Below are 27822 nucleotides of genomic sequence, written 5' to 3'. Positions count from 1 at the left end.
GCATCAAAAGTGCCACCTGTGGGTTACTTGAATAAAGATATTTTTGACTTTGACTTTGACTTTATACTCCACGCTTCTCGACTTATACGCCAGCTAGTGGCAAATATGAATTATTTATGATTATAAATTGGAATGCATATGATTATATGAAATATTGAATATTAAATGAAATGGCGGAGCCCAGAAACATTTTAATCTTTCATCAATAAATAATAATAAAAGTTGTACTCCAATCGCGCGTAAACACTTTTTTTATTGAATTTGATTTAAAATACTGAAAAGCGTTCTTAAATATACTTATTGTTAGCTTATAAAGTGCCATTTTGATATATGAGACGTTAAAAAAAAAGGATTCAAATACCTTATCGCGAAATATTATTGGACTAAAATTTAATAGCCTAGAAAACATACTTAGACTAAAACTATTTTAAGAATTATCCATATTATATCAAGCTTACATTATTAAATACGATTATAAACAAAAATATTTTAGCAAATTAATTGACTTTCTTCTTTTTTATGGTTTAGTTTAAAATATTACATTTCTGGTAGAAACATTATTGCTAACTTAGTGTTTATATTGCCTAAGAATTTACCTAAATAGATAGAGCAGTAGTCTTTAGATTTTTTTTTTTTAATTTCATGCATTGAAAAAAAAAACTATTTTTAAATACAAATAGTATTATGTTTAGTTATAAATATATTTTTATAAGTTGAAGTTTAATAATAATAAGTAACTAAACATTTAAGGAAGTGTTTAGTGTCCAAAAACAAAAATCCTCAGCTAAACAAAATCATTTTAATTAATCTATTTTTTTTTCTTACTTGCCTTATAGAGTATCTTTTTATATCATTTTAGGGTACATTCTATTTTAAAAATAGAACAAAAATTAAATGGGTTTTCTTTTATTATTTTATAAGTTAGTTTACACTAATCAGTAATGAGAGATTTTAAACTAAGATTTTCGTGGTGGTCAACATTTCTCAATGCATGCTTCGTGACCACGATCCATGCAACTGTGTCGAAATATCGACAAATCCCAAAATACTATCGCGGTATGTACCCGTTGAACTATATTTAAGAAACAGTAATGAATAGTTTTATTTACATTACGAGGCAAATAAGAAAAAATAGACTGCATTGGAATTCACCATTGTACTCTATTATTATTGGTTACCCACACCCGCGTCTTAGGTAAGAAAATCTGCTATAAATCGCGAATTGTAAAGAAAAAAAAAATTAAGGTGCATACTCGACGCTCACGCTTGCCTGGTCCACCACCTGAAATGAAAACATCAATATCATCATCATATCACCACATTACCGGCCCACTACAGGGCATGGGTCTCCCACAATGAGAAGGGGTTAAGGCCGTAGTCCACCACGCTGGCCCAGTGCGGATTGGTGGAGTGCTTTGAGAATATGTAAAACTCTCAGGCGTGCAGGTTTCTTCACGATGTTTTCCTTCACCGTTGAAGCGAGTGATATTTTAACTGTACCTGCTAAAAGCACGCGAACATGGAGTTCCCGTGCTTTAGCAGGTGGACAGCGACCTTGCTTTCTGAGTTCAAGGCCATCAAAAGTGCACGCCTCATAATCTCATCATTTTAATTCACTCAGCAATAAAATTGAGATTATTTGTAAATAATAATTAAACTACATCTAATTACAGCGTGAAAAGTAATAGGCTTCTATTCCTCAAAATACTGATGCCTATAAAAAAAAATCCAACTTGATAAGTAAAGTATTTCGCTCGCTATCGTGACCGCAAGATACGGGATCCGCACATACAGATACACGGACGTCAAAGACGGAACTTTTTTAAACAATTTTTAAATTAAAATTATAATAAATAAAAAGAGATTTAAAAATATCATGAGTGTTAAAAATAGTGTTTTATCACAACATTTGTCTATTTATATTCACTTATAAAAGCAATAAAGAATAAAAAAAAAGTGACATTTTAAGTTGGAGAATCACTCGGTGTGCGTTAACTGACAGTAATACCCACCTCAACGCTTCGCTTATGAGGCGTGCAAAAGGGAGGTCTTCAAAACTCAATCAACAACAAAATAAGTTACCTGTGGTAGGGGGATGCCACGCACCACATCCTTGTAGTGGCGGGGTCGGCTGGCTCGCACCTTGGGGCCGCGGTTCTTCTTGGGCCACGGCTCCTTTAGATGCGTGTGTCGCACGTGGCACCGACGCGCCGACGCCGACACGAAAGTCTTCTCGCACGCGATGCATTTGAACGGCTTCTTTTCTTTGTGGATCTGCGGATCGAACCATACTATTACTAAAATAAAGAATTTTAACGAATTTTCAACTATCAAAAAAAGTACAAAACAACGTGTAACCGAATTACGAAATAATCTTGAAGGGTGCATAAGTATATTTCATAAGGAATCACCCTATAAAAGTATTAAATAAAAAAAAAGGATATTTATTTTTTAAATATAAACGTGTTTACTTAGGACAGCCCTATTGAAGATAAACGACCGACACGCGCATAGTACCACTACGTGACGCGTATTCAATAAAGTGACAGGAGTCACATGATTTTAATTTTGCATGTGACGTTAGGGCTGTATCAGATTTCATTCACTCAAGAACTAATAGGTTTTCGGTTTCACAGAAAAGTCTCAGAGACAGTACATAATGTACCTCTAAAGCCTGTGACGTATGATTTCCGTTTTCATTTACACAATGTATACCTCTTATTCGATAAACCTAAACATTTGTCAGCTATCAAAAACAATGTGAACAAACAAAAACAATTTTTCTTAATGAATATAAAACAGAAGAACAGGTTATTGGAATCATCATCATCAAGAAGCATTTAAATGTGGTTTGCAGAGAGGTAAGCCGAGTCCTCATGTGGCCGTTCAGATTCTAATCCAAGTACTCATGTGGAATATCAGATTGGTTCTGAAAGTACTGCTTGTTGCGGATGTCGTAATAAAACATCTTCGAGACATTTTTTCTCTGAGCGTAATAAATGCGTACCAATATTACCTCCGCCTGGGAAACATATACCCGCATATAAGACATTCCAATGTGGTTTGTTCTATTTGAGATTTGGTTGATTGGGTGTAACCAATAAACCAAATAAAGCTTACGAATATATAACTTTACTTGTGCGTACTCGTCTTGTCGAGAAACATCTACCTCGGATATCGAGCATCAAAATGTGGTTTGAAGCAAATCGTAGGTACTCATGTGGACAGTATGGTTTGTTATGAGCGAGTAATGCGGTGCAAACGATAGTGTGTAACAAATTCTTACCAATATATGCCCCGCGTATGGCCTTGCTGGGAAACCTCTTTTCGCATATCAGGAATTTAAAAGTTGTTTGGAGTCGGTCGTTAGTACTTATATGACTCATCAGATTGCTTCTGCGAGTCCTTCTACTGCAGATGTCTCTCTGGGACATTTTTGACACACACATGTTCCCAGAGATAGCAATGTTTTCTCTGTGCAAGGGACGGCGTGTAATAAATACCTCCACCTTATCAATATAACCTCCACAAGGGAAACATATTCCCGCATATAAGACATTCCAATGTGGTTTGTTATGAGCGCGTTATTCAGTGCATAGGATAGGGTGTAACCAATAAACCAAATAAAGCTTAGGAATATATAATTGTACCTGTACGTACTCGTCTTGTTACACAAGTACTCTCAGATATGGCAGGCTTGTCGGCGACTAGCTTTTACTTTAGTTTAGAATAATTAATACAAGTAGTAAAAGTAGTTGAATAATTATTATAAGCTAGAATAGATTTTATTTAGATGTTAACTAGACAATTATTTAGTAATAAGATTAGATTGTTTAGTAGTAAGAATTATTATTAAATAAAGAGACATTCAAAGGTTTTATTGGCGGTCGGACACATTGACGCTCGATAGCTCACGATGAGTTCTCGACCAAGAATCTGATATAAATAGGCCACTCTGGCCGACCGCCAACCTTAACTACCGACAACGTGTCCCAACAACACACACACACGCAACATTCACAGCGTCTTCGCCGGCGAAGACGAGGGCCCGAATTTCTGACGTCATCCGGACGTGGATCCTTACCACGGTCACGGGGGCGTTCGGACTAAACAATGATTGGTCCAAAAGTCCACCAACAGTCAGATTAACGTCGAACCGAGCCGAGGTCCGAGTCCTCGCAGGAGGCACCCTCGGGTCGACGTCTCCCATACTCCCCCCGATGTCGTCGAGCCCTGGGGCTCTTCTCATGGCGAGCTTTCGCGCTCGCCCCACTCCCCCGGTGACGCCGTAGCAACCCCTTAGGTGGTTATCGGCAAGTGTCCTTCCGAAAAAAGCGACCGCCAACCAGTCGTCCCGGAGCATTGAATCAAGAAACATCTCGTCTTTTATTGCGAAGAATACCCTGAAACCTGAAAAATAGTGTCGCTACCCCCACCACGGGCTACGACTACCTGAACACGGTGGAACTCACGACCGGAGTGCGTAGCAGACGGGCGCCGACCAGCGCAGCTCTAACTCTGTCTCAGAACATAAGGCAGGGTTCTTATACCAGTCTTATTTCGCGCCTCGTCACCCAGTGGGACACGTTCCCTTGGCGTTGGTTCGGCATAAAACGCCGACGCGCCGCAACAAGGCTAATAACAAATTCTTACCAATATATGCCTCTGCGTATTCGCCTTGTTGGGAAACCTCTTCTCGCATATCGGGCACTCAAACGTGGTTTGGACACCGCCGTGAGTCCGCAGGTGGACGATCAGGTTGGTTCTTAGAGAGTACTTCTTACTGCAGATGTCGCACTGGAACTTTTTCTGAACCGTGTGCATTTTAAAGACGTGGTCTCTGAGGGCGTAACTGTCCTGAAATTATAAAATAAAACAATATAATATAATTATTATTATAAAATTATCCTATATATATTTTTATCTAACCACAGATTGCTGTAACAATTGCTTATGTCATTTAACTGATAACTAATGTCTTTTTGCATACCATTTTAATTGTACTTGTTTCTTTGTGCCCAATAAAGTGTAAAGATTTTCGGAACCGACCGGATTTGAACCTACGACTCACTGGCAATCGCGGCCTGAGCGCTTTTTCCAATTAAATTTATAAAATTGATTTATGAAATTGAACCAGACTTGGATGTAATGTTGACTTGAATTGAACTTGAACCTGAATTATTCATTGTAAAGTCACAGTACATCTCCTAAAGATGCGAGTGGCGTGCACTTCATATATGCACAAAAACACTGCCTACCTTAAAATTGATATATAGCTCATATAAGAGAAGATTTTTTTTCCATTTTATGCAATTTTCCATACCATGCGCTGGGTATCTTACCATACCCTGGTAAGTAACCCAGCGAACGTCACTGGAGGATGCTCCGGTTTCGGAGCGAAACGTGCGTAGAGGGTACATTGCCGAGGATCTGTTTGTTTTGGAGAAGGATTGAAGAAATTATAGATTACACCATACAGATTCCATCTAGCCAGTAAGCGTAGCTTGTGTTGTCGATACTACGACGACTGATAAATATTTTAATACTAGCTGTTGCCCGCGACTTCGTCTGCGTTTGATTTTGTAGTTTGATAGATTACACCATACAAATTCTCCTGCTTTTCGCGGAGTATAGCAAATTAAGCTAAATTTTCATAAGAATTTGTTTTTTTGTCGGTCACGCTAATTCATGGGTAAAAAAAAGCTCGACGTGTTCTGTCTCACCTTAAAAGACGTTCCGCACTGCTCGCACAAAACCGGCTTCGCAATGCACTGCGGGGATTTAGTTTGCTTCTTCCCCGGGTGGTATCTCTGGAAGTGATTGCTGTACAACTGGAAGCCTTCCAATTGAATGCCACACTGCGAAAAAGAAAAAAACTCTCCCTCATCACTCAGTAGGCAATAGATAAATAAATATTCCTAGGTTGATGGCCGATTGGCGCAGTTTGCAGCGACCCTTTCTGAGGCCAAGGCCGTGGGTTCGATTCCCACAACTGGAAAATGTTTGAGTAATGAGCATGAATGTTTTTCAGTGTCTGGGTGTTTATATGTTTATTCTAAGTAATTATGTATATTATTTATAAAAAATATTCATCAGTCATCTTAGTACCGTATAGTAGTATATTATTTAAGGTGTAGTATAGTATTTTATTTAAGGTGATTTTGGACCTACCAAAGCATAAGTTTAAAGAATATGTTAAAACACATTTATTACAGCGAGGTTACTATAGAATGGATGAATTTCTTAATGACAAGGTTGCTTGGAAGCATCCGGCTCCGCTTTCATCTCTCACAAGATAGAAAAATGAAAAATGTAAATTGTTGATATTGGAAAAGAGCAACTGAGTTTCTTGCCCGCTTCTTCTCGGTAGAATCTGCGTTCCGAATTTCACTTCCGGTGGTAGAGTCACTACAAACAGACAGACTTGACGTTTCAAAAGTGCTTATACAAGGCCTACTTGAAATAAATGAATTTAGATTAAATAAATATACAACGACAATACACATATCGCCATCTAGCCAGTAAGCGTAGCTTGCGTTGTCGATACTAAGACGACTGATAAATATTTTTAAACTAGCTGTTGCCCGCGACTTCGTCTGCGTTTGATTTTGTTTTTTGATGTGGCATTAAATTTAGTTGTAGATCTAAAAAAAGTTAAAGTATTCAGTATCGCTAAGCCTTAAATGAAGGGTTTGCTGCTGTCCGCTGAGGAGTTCTGTCCTTTATCTCCAACCACAGTTTGGGCAAAAGTAAACACATTATAACACCTCTATAGTACAAAAATAATTATTGAAATCTGTCGGAGTTATGGTGTAAAATCGTCAAATACTCATCCCCTCTCCCAAAGGAACCAAGCTTAATGTCCGGATAAAAAGTATCCTATATTACTTCTCACACTTCTAAGAATATGTGTACAAAGTTTCATGAGGATTGGTTAAGTAGTTTTTGCGTGAAAGCGTAACAAACAAACTTACATTCACATTTATAATATTAGTAGGGATATACATAAATGCTTATAATATACGCGAACCTGCCATCCCCACCATAAACGCATAGTTTCTAAGGGGATGGATAATTATGTTGGAAAAATATTTATTACTTTTATTTTGAACAATATATAAAAAAAAAAAAATACATTTACCTATAAACACCCAAGCACTGATGAATATTCATGTGCATCACACAAACATTTTCCAGCCCGGCTAGAATGGGCAGGAGAATTGTCTCCTGCCCGTAATATCCCCGGAAAGGATATAAATTTATCTTCACCCACAGCTCTATAAACTCCCAGAGCACTGGCGCACAAGTGGATATAATATCCAAATAATATATGTGTATTAATAAACGGGGGCAAACTTCTCCTATTCCATGTTCCAGTGATTTAGCGGTTGGGCACGTTAATTATATCCCCTGTCAGCAGTGGCGGTACTACCATACAAGCCGAAAAGCCGGGCTTGCGTTACAATAAATATCTCTTTTAAATATTTCTCGACAATTCCGAAATGAAATTAACATAATAATTAAAACTTGATAGCAATGAGGATATAAATGCAATGTTTTAACTTTTGCTTAATAATGTATATACTCTTTGTCTACTTTACTGCAAGCACTACGTTACTCTGGCAGGTAGACTCTGTGGTAGCAACCAGCCGAACGGCGCGGCGCCGCGCCGAACTATCACTATCGCGCTCTTCGCGTGTCTTCGTACGCGATCGGAGGCCCCGCTTTGTCTCGCTCACACTCATTTGCTTATATGGGGCTTTTATTTTACTGCTCTCTCTCATAGAAATTTCAATGTATTTAGCAGAGACAATCTAGATTATTTAATTATTTAGTATGGAGATCAAATGACAGATTGCGAGTTGAAGTTAGTGAAGATGACCAGCGAGCGAATTGAAACAACTTCAGGCGTGTTATTGTTTGCGTTACAACTAGTTGACACTTGACAGATTCATTATTATTGATTAGTAACTAGTTAGGAGTTTATTATTGTTTTTTTTGAGTTGAATAGTGCATTTTACTGGTTTGTTTTTTACAAATTATAGTAAATATTGTTAAATATGAGCTCAATTTGTGTGCAAATTGTTTCTGTGGCGAAATCAAAAAATAATTGGCGAACAACAGGTAAATTTTTGCATATTTTGTTTCTGATGAAAAGAATGGTTGGAACGCGGCTGGTTACGACATAAATTACCAGGCATCATAAGAATTAAAGAGAGCAGAACTCATAGAAACACTTGGGATTACTATGATTACTTTTTAATTTTGGCAAACATTGCATAGAAACTTCTTTATCATAATTCGCGTGCTGACCCTAACCGTAGTGTTTTTCAAAGATTTGTTGATATGGTTTGTCATTTAGCACAACAAGAATGGTGACTTAGAGATCATGATGAATTAAATTTGTCCTTTAGGTAACTGGGCTTGCTCAAATTCAAAACCCTAGGAACGCCACTGCCTGTCAGGGGATATCATCGGGGGATATCTCGAAACCACGGCCATGGAATCAGAAAGCAGGGTCGTAGCGTACTGCGCCAGGTGGAAGTTGTTTTGCCTAGTTAGTATGGTGTGGCTCAATGACTCTCGTCCTGATAGACAAGTTAGGTTATATGAGTTGCCTAGGTAAAACTTTGTCGATTGGTGAAAAGTAACTGTATGCCTAGGAATCTTCTTTGATTAGGTGTTACTTACTTTAGCAATACCTTGTTCTTTGTTAATGAAAACGGTGGCGTGCACAGGGTTTTTGACGAGGGTATACATAAAGAAGAAGATGCCATAAAATGGAAAAGCCTTTGCATTTATGAGTTATAGACGTTTTAGGGTAACATTTTAGGGTAGGCAGTGCTTTTGTGCATCTACGAAATGCGCACCACTGCAGGGCGGCACTTTGTAGGACGTGTTGCTGCGAGGTGTTGCCCTATCTATAGGTGATGGTTCGCCACTTACTATCAGGTGATATGCTTGGTTTGTCAATTATATATATAAAAATGTTATGTTGGTTTGTGTACACTTCAAAAACTCCAAAGTTCTGCACCGATCGAGCTGAAATTTTAGCATGATATATAATACGCATCTAGGATTGCTTTTATCTACTTTTTGCATCAGTCACATATCCGCGAGTCTTAATATCTACGCAGACGGTGGAAAAACCAAAATGTTGTATATCCACAAGTATTGCAAAATTAAACTTATATGTAATGTATTCTTTGTTTTGTTTCTCATTTCTCGACCATTCCATAAAAATGTTAGGTGCAGGATACAACTAGTATATATATATATATATATATAAAAAAGACATACCTGTTCACATTCGACAAGTTCGTTTTCTCCGGTGGTGCCATGTGCAGACTCCTCTATGCTGTCCTGCTTTTGCTGCCCAAGGAACCTACATACATATTTAATAAAGGTATAAGTTAATTAATTTTAAATTCCTTAGACAATATTCAATGCCCTTATTCTAACACTACCGTAGCAGTATTGAATAGAAAATTTAAAAAAAGTAACAAACAACGAAGTGTTTATATACTCTTTGCACCGAAAAAAATCCTCACAAAAGGCCTACCATCAGAAACACTATAACCCAGAACCGGAGAGTCAATTTTATAAGTAATAAATTTTATCCACAATTGTGTTTATTTCTTTAAACTACACTGTGAAAAAAATACATGTGATCCGATAACGTCACGTAGTCGGGTCAGCGAACGCACAATAGTCTCTACCCAAAATTTTTTTTTTTAAAGTGACACTACACTGTGAAATAAATATATGTGCTCCGACAACGTTACGTAGTCGGGTCAGCGAACGCACGCTAGAGTCGTGGTTCGCGCGCTGTTGCCGATGTTACATTACAGAGTAGATACCTACGTAAAATATTAATTTTATATTAAACAGAGTTACAGAAAGTCGTAGAACAAAGTTGTTAGATCTAATGTAAACAACTACAGACCGAGAGCTTTCTGGTATTTTTTATTTAACCCTGTTTAGAAGCTCACCTGGAAATAATATGTCTGGGCGAAACACTCAAATGTTGCTGGTACGCGTAATTCGATGCGAAGCGTATATTGCACGGCTCGCAGAGTGGACCATCCAAGTTCTGTAAAGAGATAAACTATATTGTGGGAGTCTTCGGCCGTGGCTAGTTACCATCCTATTAATTTATTTCATATAGTCTGCTATTATGTAGGTACATGAGACCATGTCAGGGCTTTGCAATCATAATTATTTACTTTTCTTTATCTGAAAGATAAAGAAAATCCCACAATGAGAAGGGGTTAAGGTCGTAGTCCACCACGCTGGCCCAGTGCGGATTGGTGGACTCCACACACCTTTGAAAACATTATGGAGAACTCACAGGCATGCAGGTTTCCTCAACATGTTAACTCCACTTCTAAAATACATAATTTGTGGAACTAACAACTGCCTAACTATCACAGTTCATGAAGTAACTGCCGGGTGGTACTGGCAAACAGTCAGACAGACAAACAGACTGACATCGGAGTCGTACTAATATGGTCCCGTTTAACTCTTTGTGGAACCCTAAAAAACACAAGAATTCAATCTTATGGTTCAAGTTTCAACACTTTTAACGTTGATGAACGAGAGCCCGCGAATATGGCATTATCGCATTCCAGGTTGATGAAGGAATATGGTATTACCGCATTCCAGGTGGATGAAGGAATATGGTATCACCGCATTCCAGGTTGATGAAGGAATGTGGTATTACCGCATTCCAGGTTGATGAAGGATTATGGTATTACCGCATTCCAGGTTGATTAAGGAATACGGTATTACCGCATGCCAGGTTGATAAAGGAATATGGTATCACCGCATTCCAGGTTGATGAAGGAATGTGGTATTACTGCATTCCAGGTTGATGAAGGAATGTGGTATCACCGCATTCAAGGTTGATGAAGGAATGTGGTATTACCGCATTCCAGGTTGATGAAGGAATATGGTATCACCGCATTCCAGGTTGATGAAGGAATATGGTATCACCGCATTCCAGGTTGATGAAGGAATATGGTATCACCGCATTCCAGGTTGATGAAGGAATATGGTGCCAACTCTCGTGACGTCATGCACTTACCTCTTTTTTCTCGTTGCGGTGTCTCAGATTTGTATGCACCTGCAGGCCCTTCTGATTGATGAAGAAAAAACCACACAGTCTGCACACGATGTCAGACGGATGCCGCTGCCGAAGGTGGGAGAAGTACGACGACTTTTTACTGTAACGAAATCGTTCTTATTTTAATGATCGTAAATAAAAAAAACCTTTTGATTACTTAAACGATAAAAAAACTTGGGTGTGAATTTCTCTAGCTTCATCTAATAACTATCTATATATATATGTATAAGAGAAACTGTGTGGGTATGTTCCGTATAGGCTCCGAAACGGCTGGACTGATTTCAATGAAACTTTCAGGGAATCTCCGTATTGACCTGGCGAGTAATCCTGTAAGGTTTGGTAAAGATCGGAGAATTCCTATTTTTCACCTGTCAAACTGTCAAATACACATTTAATTACTATGATGATATTCTATTGTTGGGTGTACAAGGGTGTAGATAATGATCTTCACCCGCTCGAGAATAGAAGAGGATGAATGCGGAGAGAAATAAATGAATTAATATATTATGAGACTTAAATTTAAAATTGAATGATGTAAGTTTATTGTTTAAATAAAATAAAGCAAAATCTAGCCCGGCGAAGCGGGCTGGGTACGCCTGTAGCTTAATATAAATAAACTGTGAGATGGAGAAAACAAAAAAAAAATTACCCGGCTAAGTTTGTTGTGGGCTCTGCTTAGGCTACCAGGGCGCGTTTGGAACCCTAGTAGCTTTAGGTTTAAGTTGGCGAACGAAGTTATCACCATCCCCTTACAATTATAAATAAATATACTACGACAATACACACATCGCCACCTAGCCCCAAAGTAAGCATAGCCATCTATGAATATAATACACAGAATTACTTATAATATACAGATAAACACCCGGACACTGAAAAATATTAATGTCACACACAAACATTTTCCAGTTGTGGGAATCGAACCCACGGCCACGATATATATAGATATAAAGCAAAAAAAAACTCACGTGTACTCCTCTTCGCAGTGCGGACACTTGAACGTGAAACCTCTATGCCATCGTCCATGGTTGACCGCTAAATTTCTGAAACAATATGTTACTTCATTATTTACTACCTGTCGGTATATAGTATGTTTTATGATATCCGTAAGGCAGCGGTGAGCGTCGTGGAATTAAGTGGGAGGTCCCGGGTCTGATCCGACAGGGGAAATTTGGGAATTTATATTTTCTGAATTTTCTTTGATCTGGTCTGGTCGGAATCCACCCTTCTGCCGCGGCTAGTAACCACCCTACCGACAAAGGCTTGCCACTATGTCGGTATGCGATTTAGCATCCCGGTACAAGGTCGGTTAAATATAAACATACTAGCTGTTGCCCGCGACTTCGTCTGCGTTTGATTTTGTTTTCTGATGTGGCATTAAATTTAGGTGTAGTTCTAAAAAGATTTGAAGTACTCAGTATCGCTAGCCTTAAATGAGGGGTTTGCTGCTGTCCGCTGAGGAGTTCTGTCCCCTATCTCCAAAACACAGTTTGGGCAAGATTAAACACATATTATAACCTCTATAGTACAAAAATAATTATTTAAAACGGTTATAAGCAAAATTAAACACATATTATAACCTCTATAGTGCAAAAATAATTATTTGTCGTAGTTATGGTGTAAAATCGTCAATCACTTTCATCCCCTCTCCCAAAGGTAACCGAGCTTAATGTCGGGATAAAAAGTATCCTATATTACTTCTAACACTTCCAAGAATATGTGTACAAAGTTTCATGAGGATCGGTTAAGTAGTTTTAGCGTGAAAGCGTAACAAACAAACTTATTTTATTAATTCTTTAGTCAAATTCAAAGTCAAATATTTCTTTATTCAAATAGGCACATAGATGGCACTTTTGATGCGTTATTATATACAAAATGTGTACATAGCAGTGAGTAGTGATGGCGATAACTACAATCGTAAACTTAAAACTAGAGCTACGAGGGTTTCAAACGCGCCCTGGTCTAAGAAGCCCACAACAAAATTAGTCGGGTGTTCTTTTTGTTATCACCATCTCACATTGTCATTAGGAAATATTTAAGAAGCACATTCCTCTTAAGTAACAGATGTAAAGAGTGCCATCTATGGGACCTTTTTTAAATATATATGTTACTTCGTAACTCACTTATGGTTAGTAACAAAGGAACATCGGTTGCAACTGAATCTGGTGTTGTGATATTGTACCGTATGGAGCCTTAACTTGCTATTACTTTCGAGGTATATTTTGCACACTTGACATTGGAACTGACCAAATTTCTGAAAAAAGAAAATAGGTATATTTATAAACATATATAACAACAAACGTAAAGAGAAGAAGAAGTCTTTATTGCACATAATAAGCTAGGTTAACAAAACAAACAATAATACAAAATATAAGCGCAAAGGCGGCCTTATCGCTTGAAGCGATCTCCTCCAGACAACCTTTGGTTGAAGAAATGTAGAATTACATAAAGAAAGAGCTGTGCGATCGATATACAACGTGCAACTGAATTACGAAATACTGTTGAAGAATAACAATATTTCATAAGGTAAAAATATTAAATCAAAAGTAGCATATTTATTTTTCCATACAAATCATTACAAAACATTCTGTGTTTACTTATGACAACCCTATTGAAGATAAAAGACCGACACGAGCATAGTACCTATGCTATGAAGTGACATATAAGAGATTTTACTTTTGCATGTGATGTAAGCGCTGTATCTGATTTCATTCAGTAAAAACTATGGCAGTGGTTCACTCAAAAACAATTAGCGTTTCGGTTTCACAGATAAGTCTCAGAGACAGTACATAATGTACCTCAAAAGCCTCTGAAGTATTCTCTAATTTTATCTTTCGCCTTATTCTACGTTTGTAGAAAAAACGACACTAAAAATAGAAAAGGTTTAATACATTGAAAAAACAAACGCATTACCTAGTTATAAATTATATTATAAATATACTACGACAATACACACATCGCCATCTAGTCCCAAAGCAAGCGTAGCTTGTGTTATGGGTGCTAGGATGACTGATGAATAATTTTGTGAATAATATACATAAATACTTATCATATACATATAGACACCCAGACACTGAAAACATTCATGTTCATAACACAAACATTTTGTGGGAATCGAACCCACGGCCTTGGACTCGGAAAGCAGGGTCGCTGCCAGCTGCGCCAATCGGCCGTCCGCTAAATAAAGTTTATTTAAATATCAAAATAAATACATATCGTGAATTCAGTTCTCACACAAACATACGTAGATATCCTTACTTTTACTTTGTTAACTATAGCTAACTTCAGGGTGTCGGTTTTTTGTGACGCGCGACTTCGTCCGCGAATGAGCCGACGTAAGAAAGTATTCGTATATTGTCGCGGACTGTTTTATAGAACTTTAAAGAAACAACAATCCCGACAATTCCTATATACTTACACGGTAACGTTTACCGTTCACGCATCGCACGCATCAGAATCTCTCAAAAAGGATATTTTTTGCAGTTTTTGCCCAAGATTCCAATATTAATGAATCCTAGCTAGATTGATTTATCGCCCCCGAAACCCCCTGTATACTAAATTTCATGAAAATCGTTGGATTCCGAGATTCCAACTATATATTTATATTTATCGATAAAACACGAATAAAATGACATTTTCCAAAAATGAATCCTAGCTAGATAGATTTATCGCCCCCGAAACCCCCTGTATACTAAATTTCATGAAAATCGTTGGATTCCGAGATTCCAACTGTATATTTATATTTATCGATAAAACACGAATAAAATGACATTTTCTAAAAATGAATCCTAGCTAGATCTATTCATCGCCCCCGAAACCCCCTGTATACTAAATTTCATGAAAATCGTTGGATTCCGAGATTCCAACTGTATATTTATATTTATCGATAAAACACGAATAAAATGACTTTTTCTAAAAATGAATCCTAGCTAGATCAATTTATCGCCCCCGAAACCCCCTGTATACTAAATTTCATGAAAATCGTTAGAGCCGATTCCGAGATTCCAATTATATACATATAAGAATTGCTCGTTTAAAGATATAAGATTTACTCTTATCATTTTTCCCTAACGCACCAAGAGGAGTATAACATCAAAAAACAAAATACTTACTCTACTGTGTTTCTTTATATGTGCCTCGTATGTGTTCGCAGAACCAAATCCCCTGTAGCATTTCATACATTTATATGAAGAGCCCCTGAAATGGTCGCTGTCCCTCCTCCGTAGTAAATCTACCATTTGCTCCTCATAAGTCAAGTGAGTTATTGTGAACATTAAGAGATCATCTTGTATGCTGGTATTGCACAGTGCGTCTGATTCTTTGTCAGTTCTCCGTTTCACATTTCTCAACGGTTTACTTTGAGTTGTGCTTTTACGTTTTGTTGCCACATTGTTCTGGACTAACTCTGCCTCACTGTCCCAGTTGTCTTTTGGGAGTTCCCAATCACTGTCGCACAAAAATTCCACATCTTCATATTCCCCGTCAGAGAACTGATCAGTTTTGGTAACGAGTTGTTTATTATCAGTTTGCTCGTTGTTTATGAAACCCATTTCGTTTTCTATACTGTCGTCCAGGTATTCCTCGTCGCTCTTTATGTTTTGCAAAACCTCTACTTTTGGTACGATGGCAACTTCGTGGTATTTCTCCTCATTTTTGGCTGAAAAGTTTTAAATATTAGTAGAATAAGGCATATAGCATTGTCTCAATTATTGATTGTCTTTGTTTTTATTATAGACTAGCTTCTGCCCGCGACTTCGTCTGCGCGGACTTCAGAATTGGGTCCAAAAAGAAATTAAAAGACATATAGCATTGTCTCAATTATTGATTGTCTTTGTTTTTTTTTGTTTTTATTATAGACTAGCTTCTGCCCGCGACTTCGTCTACGTGGACTTCAGAATTGGGTCCAAAAAGAAATGAAAAGGCATAAAAATTCAAATTCAAATTCAAATTCATTTATTTCAAGTAGGCCTACTTTATAAGCACTTTTGAAACGTCAAGTATGCATGTTTGTGTGACTCTACCACCGGTTCGGAAAGCAGATTCTACCGAGAAGAGCCGGCAAGAAACTCAGTAGTTGCTCTTTTCCAACATCAACATTTACAATCATTTTGCTATCTTGCGGGAGATGAGAGCGAGGCTGGCTGCTTCCATTCTACCTTGTCATTGAGGAATTCATCAAATGTATAGTAACCTCGCTGTACTAGATGCGTTTTTACACATTTTTTAAATGTATGCATTGGTAGGTCAAGAATTTCCTTAGGAATCATGTTGTAAAAGCGTATACTCAACCCCACAAAGGAGTTCTGCACCTTTCGCAGACGATATGCAGATATCACTAATTTATGACCGTTTCTGGTAAGTCGATTGTTAATTTCAGCTTTTGATTTATAAAGATTAATATTTTGCCTCACAAAGACTATATTACTATAAATGTATTGCGAAGCTACTGTAAGAATACCTATTTGTTTAAATTTTTCACGAAGCGATTCGCGTGATCCAAGTTTATATATTGATCGTACGGCTCTTTTCTGTAGTATAAATATACTTTCAATATCTGCAGCTTTTCCCCACAGCAAGATCCCATAGGACATAATACTGTGAAAGTATGCGAAATAAACAAGCCTAGCTGTTTCAACATCGGTAAGCTGTCTAATTTTCCTGATTGCATATGCAGCTGAGCTGAGTTTACTCGCTAGGCTTTCTATATGGGTACCCCACTGTAGCTTACAATCTAGGGTCACTCCTAGAAAAACAGTGGAGTTTTCTATTTCAAGTGTTTCTCCATTTATTATGATGTTTTTATCAATTTTTTTTACGTTAGGCAAAACAAATTCCAAACACTTAGTTTTTTTTGCATTTAAAAGTAAGTTATTAACAGTAAACCAGTCTGACACATGTGACAAAGCACGGTTTACGTCGTCAAAATTATCTTTGTTTCTATCAGTCTTAAAAATGAGAGATGTATCATCTGCGAACAGTACAATCTCACAAGTGCCCCTGACATGGTGTGGCAGATCATTTATATACACCAGAAACAATAAGGGACCCAAAATTGAGCCTTGTGGGACACCCATTAAGGCAGATGATCCCTTAGACTTTATGTCTTTTACGCATACCCTTTGAACTCTATCACTTAGATAAGAGGCAATTAAATTGAGTGCAACGTTTTTGATGCCATAGTGGCTTAGTTTTAATAACAACGTTTTGTGTTCAACGCAATCGAATGCTTTGGACAGATCACAGAAAACACCAATGGCATTCTGCGAACGTTCCCAGGCATCGTAAATATGCTTTATGAGTCTTGCGCCTGCATCCGTTGTACTACGACCTTTAGTGAAGCCGTACTGCTCCGGATGAAGTAAGTTATTTACATTAAAATGATTTAAAAGTTGATAAAGTATAATTTTTTCAAAGACCTTACTAAGAGTTGGCAAGATTGAAATAGGCCTGTAATTGTTAAGGTCATTTTTATGACCGGATTTAAAAAGGGGTATTAATTTACTACATTTCATTAGGTTCGGAAAAATACCCATATCAACACATTCATTAAAAATTACAGCTAGATAAGGGGCAATAACGTCAATAATGTTAGAAATGACCATCACCGACATACCCCACAGATCACCGGTTTTTTTCAACTTTAATAACCTGAAATTCTTTACAATATCTATTGCAGATATATGTTTAAAATTAAATAAAACATTGCACTCTTTAACATTATCTCTCAATATACGCTGAGCTGCTATTGGTGAAGAGCTTAGAGAATCTGTTAACAAAATGGGAACATTCTGAAAGAAGTTTTCGAAAGTATTAGCAACCTCCCTGTCAGACGTCACTTTATTGTTATCAACAATAAGTTCAAAATCCACATCACGAGATTTAGTTTTTCCTGACTCGTAATTAACTATTTTCCAGGTTGTTTGTATTTTGTTATCAGATTTCATTATACTATATTTAATGTGTAGCGATTTCGCATTAGTGCAAACATTCTTAAATATTTTAGAGTATTTTTTTACGTGTTCTACGAAAGTTGGAGTATGATTAAATTGTTTTTCATCATACAGCTCATACAACTTCTCCCTACTTTTATATATACCTACAGTAGCCCAGTCACTAAATTTTAATTTATTACTGACATTGATGTGCTTAAAGTTGAATACTCTATTAAATTCGTTGTTTATAGTATTAAATAGTGCACTATAAAGACTGTCCGGATGAAAATGTTCGCACGCAATACCAGGGATTTTCGCAGTAATTTCACGTTTGAATCGCATTAATTTAGTCTTAGTTATTGGCCTACACTTTATAATCTGTCTGCTTTTATTGATAGTATTTAAAACAGTAATAAGTTGACCACAATGATCTGACCTTAAATTATTAATTATTCTTTTATCTAAAATGTCACAATTGAAAAAAATATTATCTAAGCAGGATGCTGAAGTTGCAGTTACTCTAGTAGGTTCACTAAAAGTGTGACACAAATTAAAACATTTAAATAAGTTAAGCAATCTAGCATATAGCATTGTCTCAATTATTGATTGTCTTTGTTTTTTTTTTGTTTTTATTATAGACTAGCTTCTGCCCGCGACTTCGTCTACGTAGACTTCAGAATTGGGTCCAAAAAGAAATTAAAAGGCATATAGCATTGTCTCAATTATTGATTGTCTTTGTTTTTTTTTGTTTTTATTATAGACTAGCTTCTGCCCGCGACTTCGTCTACGTAGACTTCAGAATTGGGTCCAAAAAGAAATGAAAAGGCATATAGCATTGTCTCAATTATTGATTGTCTTAGTTTTTTTTTTGTTTTTATTATAGACTAGCTTCTGCCCGCGACTTCGTCTGCGCGGACTTCAGATTTGGGTCCAAAAAGAAATGAAAAGGCATATAGTATTGTCTCAATTATTGATTGTTTTTGTTTTTTTTTTGTTTTTATTATAGACTAGCTTCTGCCCGCGACTTCGTCTGCGCGGACTTCAGAATTGGGTCCAAAAAGAAATGAAAAGACATATAGCATTGTCTCAATTATTGATTGTCTTTTTTTTTTTTGTTTTTATTATAGACTAGCTTCTGCCCGCGACTTCGTCTGCGCGGACTTCAGAATTGGGTCCAAAAAGAAATGAAAAGACATATAGCATTGTCTCAATTATTGATTGTCTTTGTTTTTTTTTTGTTTTTATTATAGACTAGCTTCTGCCCGCGACTTCGTCTGCGTGGACTTCAGAATTGGGTCCAAAAAGAAATGAAAAGACATATAGCATTGTCTCAATTATTGATTGTCTTTCTTTTTTTTTGTTTTTATTATAGACTAGCTTCTGCCCGCGACTTCGTCTGCGCGGACTTCAGAATTGGGTCCAAAAAGAAATGAAAAGACATATAGCATTGTCTCAATTATTGATCGTCTTTGTTTTCTTTCGTTTTTATTATAGACTAGCTTCTGCCCGCGACTTCGTCTACGTGGACTTCAGAATTGGGTCCAAAAAGAAATGAAAAGGCATATAGCATTGTCTCAATTATTGATTGTCTTTGTTTTTTTTTTGTTTTTATTATAGACTAGCTTCTGCCCGCGACTTCGTCTACGTAGACTTCAGAATTGGGTCCAAAAAGAAATGAAAAGGCATATAGCATTGTCTCAATTATTGATTGTCTTTGTTTTTTTTTGTTTTTATTATAGACTAGCTTCTGCCCACGACTTCGTCTGCGCGGACTTCAGAATTGGGTCCAAAAAGAAATGAAAAGACATATAGCATTGTCTCAATTATTGATCGTCTTTGTTTTCTTTCGTTTTTATTATAGACTAGCTTCTGCCCGCGACTTCGTCTACGTGGACTTCAGAATTGGGTCCAAAAAGAAATGAAAAGGCATATAGCATTGTCTCGATTATTGATTGTCTTTGGTTTTTTTGTTTTTATTATAGACTAGCTTCTGCCCGCGACTTCGTCTGCGTGTACTTGGAAAGAAAAAAAAACCAACACAACTTAGAATGTTTTAGAGTGTTTTTTATGAATTACTTTACATGGTCCTTTGTAGTCTGACAAAATACTTTTAAAAATTGCTTAATAATACCTTTCAATTCAGTTTTAATTTCTAGATTATGCATCGAAAATGAATAGTCGCAGTGATCCGGCTCAAATATCTTCTTGGTTATATTAGACTTGTATGTAGACCTATTTATTCTTCTTATGCTATGAATAGTAACCTGAAAAAAATTTAATGAAATTTAAAATTCGTTAACATCATGTATGCTTTTTTTTTTTTTTTTTAATGTTTACAGACGAGCGTTTGACTGCAATCACACCTGATGAAGCGATGATGCAGCCTAAGGCTTCGTTCACACGGCATTGTCCTGCACGTTTTTTTTGTAATCGTTTTTTTTAACGTATTGTCAACCGGGTGTTCATATGGTAAATTTTCATTCGTGTAAAAGTCAAAGTCAAAGTCAAATATATCTTTATTCAAATAGGCACATAGATGGCACTTTTGATGCGTTATTATATACAAAATGTGTACATAGCAGTGAGTAGTGATGGCGATAACTACAATCGTAAACTTAAAACTAGAGCTACGAGGGTTCCAATCGCGCCCTGGTCTAAGAAGAAGCCCACAACAAACTTAGCCGGGTGTTCTTTTTGTTATCACCATCTCACATTGTCAAAACAAAACAAATAGCCGGTGTAAAAACAAATAGCCGGTGTTTCCACACAGTTGTCGCAGTGAGTAGACGTCACTGATGGATCCACGTTTGGTTGTACTTTTATATTGGTATCGAAGGCGCCAAAGGTCTCGCCTCCGACAAAACAGACGGTTTTAGATACATCCTATTAATCAATCACCCGATTGAATATCAAACACATGACATGTTGGAGATGTCTCTTAAAGAGTTCAAAGTTTGTATTAAACGTAAGCTTATAGAAAAGTGCTATTACAGTATAAAGGACTACGTAATCGATAAAAAAGCTTTTCAAATAATACTGAACTAGAAAAAGATAAAGTCAGTTCAAATAATACTGAACTAGTAAAAGATAAAGTCAGTTCAAATAACAATAAACTTGTAAAAGATAAAGTACAGCGGCAAACTAGTCTGAAAACGTTTAAAGTAACTAAACTATCGCGAGAAGAGCAATTGGCTGAAGTGAAGAAGAGGATGGAGTCGAAAAACTATAGAAATGCCCTTTATTCTTGCACAATATGTTATAAAGGATTCGTAAACAGAAATGCTTATAGTCTACATTTGGATAGTCATACCAATGTAAGTTATTTATTATAACCTTATTGCACGGAAACGTAAGCTTATAGAAAAGTCCTATTATAGTATAAAGGACTACGTAATCGATAAAAAAGCTTGGGTGTGAATTATTTGCTCTAACCAGGTTGCTCTTCTAATAATTTAAAATGACATTGTGAGATGGTGATAACAAAAAAAAAAGTTTGTTGTGGGCTTCTTCTTAGACCAGGACGCGTTTGGAACCCTCGTAGCTTTAGTTTTAAGTTTACGAATGTGGTTATCGCCATCATCTCACTACCGTGTAATTCTTATGTACGCATCAAATGGGCCTACTTGAATAAAGATATTTTTGCCTTTGACGTTTATTATTATTAAACTCTTTATTTGTATACCACAACATTTAAAATATAACAAAAACAGAAACAGCGAAAGAAGTAGTAATACAAAAGGCGGCCTTATCGCTTAATAGCGATCTCTGCCAGGCAACCTTAGAATTAGGAAAAAAAAGAAAAATTTATCTTCAATAGGGTTGTCAAAAGTAAACACTTAGAATGCTTTGAATAAGTTTGTATGCAAAAATAAATACCCTTCTTTTGATTTGATATTTTTACAGGACGTTTCTTGTAAAATATACTTATATATCAATACTATCACGTGATTCTGTTACACGTTGTATACGCTTTTGAAACTGGTTCTACTGGTTTCACAGGTTCATAAGTTCTATGGACGAATCAGATTGGTCCATAATTTCTATACCATAAGGTCCATATTTCTTTCTTTCGGACCTACTCGATCGTAAGTGGACAACCACCGCCTGTACTATACACAGAGCAGACTGTACGGGGCAGTCCCTCAACCTGAGAAATAGGTGTTAAGACTTAAAAAGAAGCCCCCAAAGAGCCTTTGCTACATCGCTATTTGACAATTTAACACTTTATTTGACTGCTGACTGGGGCAGTGGGCAGCGACCAGTGGTGTGCACAGGGTATGCAGATGATATAAAATTAATAAAATCTCCAGTATGAGTTATTAATAACTTAAGGATAGGCATTGTAAGAGTTATAAAAAGCCTACCCTCAAGTATTTATAACTCGTACTGAAGATTTTCTTCATTTTATATCATCTGTATAACGTGTGCATGCACGCCATTGGCAGCGACCCTGCTTTCTGAGTCAAAGGCCGTGGATACGATTACCACAACTGGAAAATGATTTTGTGATGAACATGAATGTTTTTTCAGTGGCTGGTAGGTATTTTTATTTTTTTTTTAATATATATACTACGACACTAAACATATCGCCATCTAGCCCCAAAGTAAGCGTAGCTTGTGTTATGGGTACTAGGATGACAGATGAATATTTTTAATGATTAATATACAGAAATACTTAGAATATACATATAAACACCCGGATATTGAAAAAAATTCATGCTCATCACACAAACATTTACCAGTAGTGGGAATCAAACCCACGGCCTTGGACTCAGGAAGGGTCGCTTCAAACTGCGCCAATCGGCCATCAACCTTAGCAATATTTATTTATCTATTGCCTACTGAGTGATCAGGGAGAGTTTTTTTCTTTTTCGCAGTGTGGCATTCAATTGGAAGGCTTCCAGTTGTACAGCAATCACTTCCAGAGATACCACCCGGGGAAGAAGCAAACTAAATCTAGTCCAGGTATTCCTCGTCGCTCTTTATGTTTTGTAATACCTCTACTTTTGGACATTGAAAAACATTCATTTTCATCACACAAACATTTACCAGTAGTGGGAATCGAACCCACGGCCTTGGACTCAGAAAGCAGGGTCGCTGCCCACTGTGCCAATCGCCCGTCGTTTATTAATAATTGTAATCAATCGGGTCTAGTTTTCATAGTGCTTGACCTTATATATTTACAGGTACTTACTTAGTGTTACAGGTAATACTACAATCAAGGGCTAACTAGTAGTGTTATTAATATACTACAGTCGAGGGCTAACTAGCAGTGTAATAAAAAAGTTTAACTTACCAATTCATACTTTTCAACTAATTTTGTCACTAATTTGTGTGCTCTTAGACTTTTGTCTCTGAACTTGTTATAGTTATTCAATCTCTGAGCACACTCCGTGCAAAATTTTGGTACATAGCCCACTTCCTTATGCAGCTGTAATAAAAGTACATTTTGAATGACAATGTGAGATGGTGTTAACAAAAAAAAACGATCGGCTTATGGACTTCTTCTCCTCGTAGCTTTAGTTTTAAGTTGACGAGTTTAGTTATCGCCATCAACTCACTTCTATGTCCTACTTTACATGTAATGTACGCATCAAAAGTGTGCATATATGTGCCTATTTGAATTAAGAAATATTTGACTTCGACTTTGACTATGTTACATTGTTTTTTATTTATTTTTTTATTTAAACTCTTTATTTGTACACCACTACACAGTTAGGAAAATAAAGGACGAATAGAGAAAAACACAAAAACTGGAGTAGAATAATTAAGGCGGCCTTATCGCTTAAAAGCGATCTCTGCCAGGCAACCTTAGGATTAGGACAACAAGAGCGAAAACAAATAGGTGGTGTAAAATTATTATAAACCTACATTCAAATTACATACGAATACATAAACAAAATATACACAAATAAAAAACAAAATAAAATAGATCTGTTGCCCGCGACTTCGTCTGCGTTCGATTTTGTTTTTTCATGTGGCATTAAATTTAGTTGCAGTTCTAAAAAAAATTAAAGTACAGTAGAACTCCAATTATCCGAACTCCGACTATCCGAATCGCCGATTATCCGAATCACAAAAAATTGTCCGACGACGACGTTTTTGCCTCCCAATGTTACAAGTTTGCTGCAACCCATGGACCAGTCTGTTATTGAAACAATGAAGCGCCATTACAGAAGGCAACTGCTGAGAAAACTGCTGATCAAAGGTGCTGAAGATGAAGAATTGGTTTTGGCAAATCATAGCAAAATAAATTTAAAGGACTGCTGTTACATGGTAGCGGAAGCTTGGAGCTTGTACTCAGTATCGCTAAGCCTTAAATGAGGGGTTTGCTGCTGTCCGCTGAGGAGTTCTGTTCTCTATCTCCAACCACATTCAGATCTACATAAAGTTTGGGCCAAATTAAACACATATTAAAACCTCTCTTTAGTACAAAAATAATTATTTAAATTGGTTATAATTTGTCGGAGTTATGGAGTAAAATCACCAAACACTTTCATCCCCTCTCCCAAAGGAACCGAGCTTAATGTCGGGTTTAAAGGTATCCTATATTACTTCTAACACTTCCAAGAATATGTGTACTAAGTTTCATGAGGATCGGTCAAGTAGTACAAACAAACTTACATTGACATTTATAATATTAGTAGGGAAGTAGGGATATATAAAATAAATATAAAAATAACAATATGTTTTTATATGCCAATGCCCATCTCATGGTGATATTGAAGTCACCACCTCAATAATATAGATAAGCCCAGTGGGTAGGGCTTTGTCTTCACTTATGGGGGGGGATGAGTTTGAATCCCAGCACACACCTCTTACTTTTCTTTGTCATCATCATCATCATCATCATCATCATCATCATATCAACCCATTACTGACCCACTTCATGGGTCTCCTCCAATGAGAAGGGTTTAGGCAGTAGTCCACCACACTGGGACAGTGCGGATTGGTGGACTCCACACACCATTGAGAATATTATAGAGAACTCATAGACAAGCAGGTTTTCCTCATGTGTTACTCCACTGTTGAATCAAATGATGTGGTAATTACATGAAACACGTTAGGTAAGTGGTGCGTGCTGGGATTCAAACTTGGCCCCAAGAAAGAGTGGCCGATGTTCTAATAACTAGGCAATCATCGTTTCTAAGTTATATGCATGGTTTATGTTAAGGGAAACATTGTGAGGAAACCTGCATTCTGGAGAGGCCAGCATTGCAGACTTTATTTATGTATATAATTCATAAAAATATTCATCAGGCATCTTAGTACCCATAACAAAAGCTACGCTGACTTTGGGGCTAGATGGCGATGTGTGTATTGTCGTAGTATATTTAATATTTAATTTGGCGGCCTTATCGCTACATAGCAATGTCCTCCAGGCAACCAGTAGTGTTTAAAACAAATAGGTACAGAAAATAGGTAGGTGGCGCATATATACACATGCTACTTTAAAAATGTATGTATATATGTATACATACATTTTTATACTATATATATATATGTATATATATATATATATACTATATATGTATATATATATATATACTATATATGTATATATATATATATATATACATTTTTCTATATATAAAAAAGAAAAAAAAAAAAAAAAAAACAAAGTGAAATATTACTTCAGAGACTTTAGAGTTACATTATTTACTGTCTCTGAGACTTATCTGCGGAACCGAAACACTAATAGTTTTTGACTAAATGACACTGTTATAGTTTTTACTAAATGACATCAGATACAGCCCAATATCTCACACATATCACTTTAAAGATATATGTGAGCTGTTGCACAGGAAACTGTTTTTTGCCTAGCACAGCTAGCATAAGCTAGTTGATAAAAAATTGTATTCCCTAATATATTATCCTCAGACAAGGGATAAAATTAACGTGTCCACCTGCCAAAGCAAGGAAACAGGGTATAGTGTACCCCGGTTTATTGTCACACATTTATTATTTGGATATTATACTTGTGTGCTCAGGTGATAATAATTCTGTGGGACAAAATCCTGGAGAAAAACTCTCAAGCTTGCTAGCTGTTCTGAGTTGAGAATAAACATGCTTTACAGATCGAATCCTAGAGTTTTTTAACTAGTGAAGCACTTACCGATTTTCCAGTCAGGTTTTCATAAGCTTCATACAAGTTAAATCTGTCCAACGAGTACAGTCTACATTCAGTGTTCAGACAACAGATGCAGAACTGAAAAATAGACCTTCTAATCATCATAGCCCTATGATAAAGGTCAGGAACCAAGAGTGTCATAACTTTACCAGCAGCATTGCTGGGTAACATTTCATCCTATGTGCTGTTATCCAAGCTACGTGTGTTATGAATTTCATCAAGATTGGTACAACAGCTAAGCTGAACCTAAGTCAGTAGTATATTTTTAAACTAACTGTCACACTTTCCAATTTAAAATATCAGTATGGATTAACTCTCTCAATAAGTTAAAAGTTTAAATAAAATGCAAACTTGTAGACAAATCAACGTCATCATATCAACCCATCAAAGGCCCACTACAGGACATAGGTGTCTTCCTAGAAAGAGAAGGGTTTAGACTGTATTCCACCACACTGGCCTAGTGGGTATTACTTAACGTGCCTTTGAGAACATTATGGAGAACTCTCAGGCATGCAGGTTTCCTTCACCATTAAGTAACGTTGCTTCTATCTCAGTTCTTAGAAAAGTTACAAGAGCATGCTGGGATTTGAACTAGGCATTTGGAAAGCGAACTGGGCTACTTAATACAGAAAAAAACCCCTTCTCATTGCGGGAAGAGACCCGTGCCCTGTAATGGGCCAGTAATGAGTTGATATGATGATGATGATGATTTTGATATCCTATAAAATCAAGAATCACATAAATTATACAAAAGCTTGTGTATGACTTGGATAAAGCTTCATAGCGACATTTTGGCTGTGGCATGTTAGTACCATAAAAGAAACCCAGATTTGTTGTAGGCTTCATCTTAGACCAGGGTGCGATTGGAACCCTCTTGGCTTTTGTTGTAAGTTAATGAATGTAGTTATTACTATCACCTCACTGTACTGGAAACAAATATGTATAAAGGCTTCACAAGTGCATGAATAAAGAATTCTAGAACTTGAATTTTTTGAAGAACTTTGTTTGTCTCCTCAAAAACAAGTTGCACCGATTGTGATAATTATTGATGCTATTTACTTTGAAGCAGATACTTGTATAATAATAGGTTATAGGCCACAGTTTTGTTTATTACTTAATATATATAAAAAAAGGAGTCTTGTACCTGAGCTATTGCTGAAATACGCTTTTGCACCGTCTTTATATCACTTTTAGTACCACCAAACTCCATTATGCTTAGTTGTATAGGTACTGCTGAGAACAAAGTTCACCTGGAAACAAGCATTCTTCTTTATTAAGATCTGCGAGCTATGAAACTCAGCTATTAGGGCGATTACATTTTGCTGGAAATTTGTATCTATTTTAAATTCGTGCACTGCAAATAATAAACAGGACCAATGAGTATACAAGCACTATGAAATACGGGGCTAGAAATGAGAATATCTTGATTGCATAGAGTAATATAATAAACTGAAAAAATATGATGCTCTAATACCCAGAGAGAATACAAACATCTTAAATTTGTGATTCAAACACCTATTATACTACGTTAGGAAACAGCTAACTAAAAATCAGAAGATTCACATTAATTGGAAGCCATTGCTATTACCATGATTCGAGAACACAAGACTCACCGAGGAAAAGCGTCAAAGTCG

At 36.6% G+C, this 27822-nt stretch overlaps 1 protein-coding gene across 5 annotated transcripts; it reads right to left on the bottom strand.

Moving 5' to 3' along the window:
* Positions 1-866: 866 nt before the first annotated feature.
* Positions 867-27822, bottom strand: LOC120635835 (zinc finger protein 37-like). Of its 5 annotated transcripts, none has more exons than XM_039907014.1 (15): positions 27802-27822; positions 27333-27438; positions 26174-26266; positions 23354-23488; positions 20189-20321; positions 15238-15782; positions 13249-13379; positions 12094-12168; positions 11087-11225; positions 9993-10093; positions 9301-9385; positions 5724-5858; positions 4654-4857; positions 2083-2274; positions 867-1282 (listed from the first exon to the last, which is right to left on the bottom strand). In XM_039907014.1, exons 2-15 carry the CDS (start codon positions 27396-27398, stop codon positions 1241-1243), a joined length of 2076 nt encoding a protein of 691 aa, XP_039762948.1. In that variant the 5' UTR covers positions 27399-27438; positions 27802-27822; the 3' UTR covers positions 867-1240. The 5 variants fall into 5 exon arrangements, with proteins under 5 accessions (XP_039762948.1, XP_039762946.1, XP_039762947.1 ...); XM_039907012.1 differs by lacking the exon at positions 27802-27822 and adding an exon at positions 27680-27772; XM_039907013.1 differs by lacking the exon at positions 27802-27822 and adding an exon at positions 27505-27645.

This window comes from Pararge aegeria, chromosome 27 (assembly GCF_905163445.1).
Source record: "Pararge aegeria chromosome 27, ilParAegt1.1, whole genome shotgun sequence".
Classification (NCBI taxonomy): Eukaryota; Metazoa; Arthropoda; class Insecta; order Lepidoptera; family Nymphalidae; genus Pararge; species Pararge aegeria.
This window is presented reverse-complemented; position numbering and strand designations above follow the sequence as displayed.

What these genes read in the sequence shown, in the direction of transcription:
- LOC120635835 (XM_039907014.1), bottom strand. Translation starts at nt 27,398, where the DNA reads ATGGAGTTTGGTGGTACTAAAAGTGATATAAAGACGGTGCAAAAGCGT. An exon ending in ATATAAAGAAACACAGTAGA is followed by an intron (nt 13,380 to 15,237) that starts GTAAGTATTTTG and finishes TTCTTTTTTCAG; the next exon opens with AAATTTGGTCAGTTCCAATG. An exon ending in ATACGCAGAGGCATATATTG is followed by an intron (nt 2,275 to 4,653) that starts GTAAGAATTTGT and finishes TTCGATCCGCAG; the next exon opens with ATCCACAAAGAAAAGAAGCC.